Source organism: Lygodium microphyllum, chromosome 6, assembly GCF_053477565.2.
Source record: "Lygodium microphyllum isolate KBCC chromosome 6, Lygodium_microphyllum_v1.1.10, whole genome shotgun sequence".
NCBI lineage: Eukaryota > Viridiplantae > Streptophyta > Polypodiopsida > Schizaeales > Lygodiaceae > Lygodium > Lygodium microphyllum.
In genome coordinates, this window is record NC_141140.1 from 123,808,521 (window position 1) to 123,815,672 (window position 7,152).

Genomic DNA, 7,152 nt, shown 5'->3' on the forward strand with positions numbered 1-7,152 from the left:
GACTATTTCTGAGTACTAATCAAAATGGAATTCTTAGTTCTTGGAGACTCTAAATACCAATCAGATAAGTGAAATCCTATGGGGATTCAACTTTCTATTCACTTGTGGCCTGTTTCTTGATCCGCTGTAATAGTGAGAAACTTTTTTCCAAAAATGGAGGAACCTTCTTGCAAAGTTTTTAGCAAACCAATGAGAGAAAAAAAAGACTTTGCCATGAAGCAAATCGACAAATCCCAAAGTAACTTCGAGGCATGATCCCCGATGGTACCATCCCTTCAAACAGTACCATCAACTAAATGGAGAATAGATTTGTTAATTATTTTCATTACCCACTTGCAGTATTGTTATTACAGTAGAGTTTTACCACCAAGTTTGGGATGGATCGATGTGGTTCCTCCATGCCTAAGACACCGAAATTTTTTTTATACTAACATTTAGGTTCTCTCTTTGCAAAATGAAGCTTATTAATACTTTATTTATTGACTTGTTTTCATCGATTTTCATCAACTCACAACTTTTCATTAATAACATGAAACCATTGAGTCTTTGCACCCATCTCACTTATCCAAAGGTATCCACCACAAGCCCTTCTTCATTTGAACTTTGTGTACAAGCATGCAATGAAGGACATGATCTTGCTCATGGTTTCTATAAAACTAAGGTTATCCAATAAAAGGTAAATCACAGTGGTATTCTAATTATTCCTAGATCTGAGGAAAAGATTGACAATGCGAACCCTTCCCCTTGACCAACTCATTGGAATTTCATGGTCCCCTTGAGGTCCCTCCTAAGGTTTGTTATGGTTGTTGATCCCCCCTCAGTCTGGGGTATCAACCTAGGATAACCAACCAAATCCTTATAGGAAGTTGCAAATGGTTGTTGTATAAGGCACCTTCTCTAGAAGTATCAGGTAGTTTCTCCCCTAAATAGGTGAAATAAGCAAGGATACATACTTATATGGTGGAGCCATGTTAGTAGTAATATCAATCTATGATGCTATGCAATCAAGGTATAATTGCATAGCCTACATTTTGGAAGCAATAAAGCTCCAAAAATCAACAAAAAATGGTCAATCATTTCAAGCATATAACAGACATTGTAATAAGGTAAACAAGCCTACAATATAATTCATTAGTAAACATACCAATTATTAAATTCATCCACAAACGCAATTGTCAAAAACCAATCCAAGATCGCATTTTTTACTACAAACATCTCAAAGGCAATATGAATCACCTAGTATGTGAGATGGCCTACTTCCCATAACTTTCTAGCATTCAACAATCAAAAATGATTATTTAGGTACCTCACTATTATCCCTAATGGAAGTGCTCATTAAGCCATGGGAAGACAAAGGATAAAGTGCATCTTATGCTACAAATATGAATTATGAACCAAATCTAGTATATTTCGCATGTTGACCACATATATGTATTCTAGACTAATACCAATGTCATTTGGCATTAAGGCATTTGCTTATACATGTGCTCATTTCCATGTATGCCCAAGCCTTTGATATTATATTAATCTAACCAATTTGCAATTATGGGATCCTTATGGCACTAAAATAGGAAGATTAATAGAACTCATTATTCTATGTCAATGCCATGTATTCATACATATTATTAGAGCTATACCACACCCACCTCCCCACCTAATCATAAAAGTTGTAAGACCTTATAAGCACTAAACAATTACAAAACCATTTTGCCTGAGGAGTTAAGGATGGATATTCTAAACAAAATGACTCATTTGCATATTCATAATCCTACATTCATAAACATTGATTAAAAGATCCATTCCCCCTCAAAATCAATTCTAATGGACATGTGGAGGTAGATATATCGCAACTAGGTAGGCAACTTCATATACAATAGAATAGATAATTTGAATGACAAAGTACTCAAGTTCAGAAAGTATTGAGGCAATCGACAAGTCTCTAAATCTCCACAAATATACACAATATATCTTGATTATATCATGGTAACTAATAATTTAGAGCCTTCATGCTATGAATGATGTCCAAAAATGACAATAACAAGTGAAAGAAGGCTATATGATAGAATATGGATTTCTTGATTAAATTGTGAGTGGGAAGTTAGTTTAGTTACCTAAGTAAAAACATACATCACCATGCAAATGGGCTTGTAAACTCGAGGCATCTCCATTGGATACATTGTCTAAATACAAGACAAGATCGATACATAAGGGCTTTAAGCGAGATATGAAAATAGACTTTGATGAGATATTCTCACCAATAATCAAGACAATCACTCTTTATATAATACTTGCATTCATTGCCAAGGAGAACATGGAGCTCATCCAAATGGATATTAAGTCAACTTTCTTACATGCATATTTGCAAGAGAATATTTATATACAAATATCAAGCAAAGGGCTTTGTTGTATAGGGCAAGAAATAGTTGGCATATGTCCTCAACAAGAGCTTATATGTTGAAGCAAGCTCCCAAGGAATGGTACCATAAGTTGATGCTTTTATGACGTCTTGGGAATATACATAGAGTGAGAAATCATTACCTTTGTACATTGAAGGCTAATCATTACCTTTGTACATTGAAGGCTATGGGTAGTAGCCTTATTATCATGGCTTTTCATGTAAATAATATACTTATTGTGAGTAAGTCTCTATTGGATATTGCATGACATGTTCTAGGTATGAGGATTGAGGGGCAAAAACAAGAAACTTCTCTATCTCAAAAAGGGTACGTTGGCAAAGTAATTGAGCATTTCAACATTAAGAGAGAGGAGTCTCAATTCTTTGCCTCCATAATTGAAACTAAGCCACAAGAATAGCCCGAAGTCAAAGGAAGATGCAACGAGAATTTAAAAAGGAATAACTAAGTAAATGATGAGGGGAAACAATGGTAGGATGCAAAGTCATTGGATTGATAGAGTAAGAGGGTGCTAGAGAAAGCAAGCACATATTAAGTTTTAATTGGTACTTAAGTTACTCTTGTTTTTCAACACATTCTAGTACTTTTTGGTGGTTTTGTATTTCAATGAAGGACTAACATGAGGGTTCACACGAGTCCTCATTAGAACCACCACATTGTCATCCATACATTCATATACTGCATTTTGAGCTTATCAACATCAACATTTTTTTGCATTAGACCAATCTATATGTGCATCTACCACAGGTTGCCTTTGAGTTTTCCCCACTTTTACTCATAATGTGCTTTGTCTCGCCATTACGATACTTGAGATCCATCTCAAGTGGGATGAACACCCTCAGTTTACTGCTTTGTGTCAAATAGGCTACGTGTGTAACCGCCCTCAGTTTACTGCTGCATTCTATAATCCATCTCAAATAGCCACGTGTGTAACCACCCTCAGTTCACTTCTGCATTCTATAATCCATTGAGTCTTGTGTCATATCCCAAAGTATAGGATATGTTATGGACAACACAAGATCAATTGTGTTCTAGATCTCTACCTCATGGAAATGTTGTACTGTCTTCATTATTTCAGTTAGTAAAGGCATAATTCCTTAAAATACCATCCCACTGTGTACTGTCTTTCACTTGTGGCTTGATAATGAGGCTGACAAATGCTCCAAAGCCAAAAGCTTGCTTAACCATGTGAAACGAAATGTTTAAGAATGGTCATGATTATAACAAGATATCGAGGCACACCTGCTAGCCATTTTCTCACATCCTGCTGGACTACATCTGCGCTACTTGGATCTCCCACATGCTGTAGCTTGCAGCACAGCAGTAATCAACAAAATAGGGACAGGCCATGTAATACCAGGTGATGCCACCAGAGACATGACACCATAAGCACCTGCAAGGGCACATGTTTGCTGCAAACAAAACCAACACCAGGTCAGCACACCTCTTTACAAAAAATCACCCAAATCAACATACTAAAATTTTTGCAGGGCCTGTCAACGCTTTAATCGGACTTCTCACAATAAACAATATCCACATATCGAATCTTACCCCAAAATGTAAAAATGCCACCCATAGGCAGCCAGCCAGTATAGTACCCCTCAAGCAGTACCTCTTCTGCAGCAAGGATCGTGATGATTTCGAACAAAGCCTCGGCATGCCTTCAAGGCTTCTTTGGCCACCTGGCGTAGTAGACTGACTTGCTGAAAGAAGGTTTTGCTTCTCATGACTGTCGTCCTCCACTTGCTCCTTCTTAGTGTTTATGACAGCATCCAGAATATGCTGCTCACTAATTTTTTTTCCAGCTGATAAGGTGAAAAGGAGAAAATAAAGTGGGAGTATTACAAAGTAAAGGTACGGAAGAACTACCAACATGAGATCAGGCCACCCTAGACCACTCTGAGTGGGTAAAGATGGATCTAAGCGAATTGTCCATCCCCAGATAGACATTGAACCTAATGGATAGCCTTCAGCAAGGACCTGGCCCCAAAACCACGGGAAAGAGAGCAAATACACTAGTGTAACTGATTGCCCCCACCAAATGGCTCCATTTGAACAGCCCTGAATGAAAAACCACAAGCAAAAACTGACAGCTCTTTGAGCTTGAGATTTCTGCTTTCTATCATTTTTAAACAAAGAGAGGGTCCATCTGTTGTAGGTGCCTGTCTTTACAAGTGAATAATAATAAAACTTTGGTAGGATGAACAATACCACAAGAATAGTAACCGAAGACCATAATAAGAAAGGGCATACATCTTCCCAGAGGAAGCCCATCACAAAAAACTCCCTCCATGTGTATTGCAAATCACCAATACTATTTTCGACCGAGAAATGCCTGATGACACTCTTTGTCTCTTTGCCTGATGCATCTACTGCCACAATTTGAAAAGTATAACGTGTAGGGGACCGATCCAAATATTTGGTGTGGTTCCAGTTAGCTACATAGAAATATCCTGCTTCACCTGATTTGGAAGATACATTCATCTCTAACTCTTCTTGAAGGACTGGACTATTTGCACTTATGTCAAAAAACCTCACAAAAACTGAAGCCTGAGGCTGCGAGGAGAAGACCAAAGCCCTGACAGAATCCAGCCCTGATGACAGAGGATGTGGTTTGAGCCTTGACATCTTTTGTGAGTCAAGAGGGTATGTTGGAACAATCAATGTTGGCAAATCAGTCCTATGAACATGCTCAAATGCATCAAGAGTAGTTAAATTGAAATCCACATATGACACATGTCCTTGATCGATAGCAAGTACTCGTACCATCCTGCACATTCTCCAATCTCCCATCTCCCACTCCCAAAACTCTCCATTTTCATCTTGCAAATGGCCTATGCAATTTTTTGATGCCTCTAACCTTTCTGGTGCAATAACGTGATGCCTTACAAGATTGATGCCGAAGTTAGAGTGAAGATGCCCACAAACATAAGCTGAAATAGAATGCTTGGCAAATACTGATTCAGGCCTTCTTCCTTTTGCTGTGCTCGCTGTGAAGGACATTGGGAAATGCCCAAAAACAATCTTGGTCACCTTTTGGGGTCTGCAGCTATCCCATTGGCTGAGCTCCACGTCAAGCAGATCCAGCTGTTCATCAGTAGGATGCCCAAAAAGGTTACAAGGCCCTCTGAGACCGATGCTCATTGATGTATCTATCCCAACAAACAGATGCTTCCATCCCCTGTTCTACAAAGGTTGACATGTTGAGCATTAGCAAAAGGGGTCGTATAAGTGAACATGTGCAGCAACAAATGTATAATTTAGACCCATAACACAACTGAGGACTTGAAGGAAAAGATCCGATGGCCGTTTAACAATTGGCAAGCTTACCATAAGAGTAATGCTTTGCACGGTGCCACTTCTGTTCCTCTGTCCACTTAGACTGTACTTACTGAAATAATCCAGGGATCCCTCTACCTCAGGTACACCGAACTTGTCATGGTTACCTCTAAGATCTAAAAAGGCCTGCGATGGCAGCCCACTCTCTGCTATCACTCTGCTTATGGTTTGATTATACTCAATCCATTCTGCCTCATCTTGTCTCCGACTTTTGCGGTCTTTGCTCTTGGCATCTGGCACAAAGAAGGATACAGGAAGAAATTCAGGTACACAGGTACAAAAACTAAGTTTTCTCTTTTCTTTTCTTTTCTTTTCTGGAGGAGAAAGGGGGGACGTTGATTCCGAAAGAATGCTAAAACCAAGCTGAGGTTCTTAGGGTCGTGTGGCTTGAGTCAGAGTTCGCTACAAATCGAGGTTTTGATGTAAAAACTTTCCAAGAAAACCTCCAATTTTTTGAGAAGAACTGTTAAACCTTAAAATCTACTAAGTTCATAGCTATTTTTGGAAATACATGAAGGCCTGCAAAATTTTGAAGTTAAATGTTTCCGCTATCTGCCACCAAAAATGCTTCTTGTGAACACTTCTGGGAACTTCTCGCGAGATCTTGCAGAAAACCCAAAACCGCTTTTGGTTGCGGGAACAAAAGATCAGATACACGAGATGCAAATATATTCATTTCATGTGATGAATTATCACCTGTGAGGTCTCCAGTGATAAGTACGAGCGATGGTTTGATAAAGGAAAGCAGGGGGCCCAGAATGGTTCGGAAGGAGCGGGCTCGATCCGGATAGTAAGCACTGAAGTGGAGGTCGGACAGCTGCACAACCCACGCAAGCTCCTCCTCGCCCCCCCGTCGCCACTCCGTCACCTCCTCTTTATCATGGCCTTCCACCTGCGCCATCGCCAGCAGCAGAATCAACAGCGGCAGACGCCGCCAATGGAGAGGCCGCCCCATACAATACAATCAACAAGAGCAAGAGCGCGCTCGCTTTCTAATTTTCCAGATTTCCCTCACGAGAACTCTCATCCATTTGGCGTTATTGTGAAGCTGGCTGGGCTCCAAGGCTGGCAGCCTCAGGGAGGGATACTACCTCTTATTTTGGGATTTCCCCAGGCTACCCCAGGGCCCAAACCTCACGCTGGTGATATGGCAAATGTAGGATTTTTTTGGGAGTTAAATATTTCAGAGGTATTTAAAATGCTTTTTTGAAAGTTAAATATCAGTGACGCACCTACATCCAGCGAATTTAGAGAAATTAAAGACTTCCCATGGCTCTGTCTTTCTCTCACATCATACATACAAACTCCAATAAGGTGACATGCCAAACATAGGATTTTCTTGGGAGTTAAATATTATACTTTCTTGGGAGTTAAATACCTATGACTTGCCTACATCCAG

At 39.6% G+C, this 7,152-nt stretch overlaps 1 protein-coding gene across 2 annotated transcripts; it reads right to left on the reverse strand.

The window, feature by feature from the left end:
• Positions 1 to 2,140: 2,140 nt before the first annotated feature.
• On the reverse strand, positions 2,141 to 6,873 carry LOC148035071 (putative metallophosphoesterase At3g03305). Of its 2 annotated transcripts, none has more exons than XM_087679988.1 (4): positions 6,450 to 6,873; positions 5,745 to 5,986; positions 4,027 to 5,600; positions 2,141 to 3,826 (listed from the first exon to the last, which is right to left on the reverse strand). In XM_087679988.1, the coding sequence occupies exons 1-4, from the start codon at positions 6,706 to 6,708 to the stop codon at positions 3,742 to 3,744; spliced, it is 2,160 nt and encodes a 719-aa protein (XP_087536114.1). In that variant the 5' UTR covers positions 6,709 to 6,873; the 3' UTR covers positions 2,141 to 3,741. The 2 variants fall into 2 exon arrangements, with proteins under 2 accessions (XP_087536114.1, XP_087536113.1); XM_087679987.1 differs by having other exon boundaries at positions 2,148 to 3,826; positions 3,966 to 5,600; positions 6,450 to 6,872.
• Positions 6,874 to 7,152: the final 279 nt, after the last annotated feature.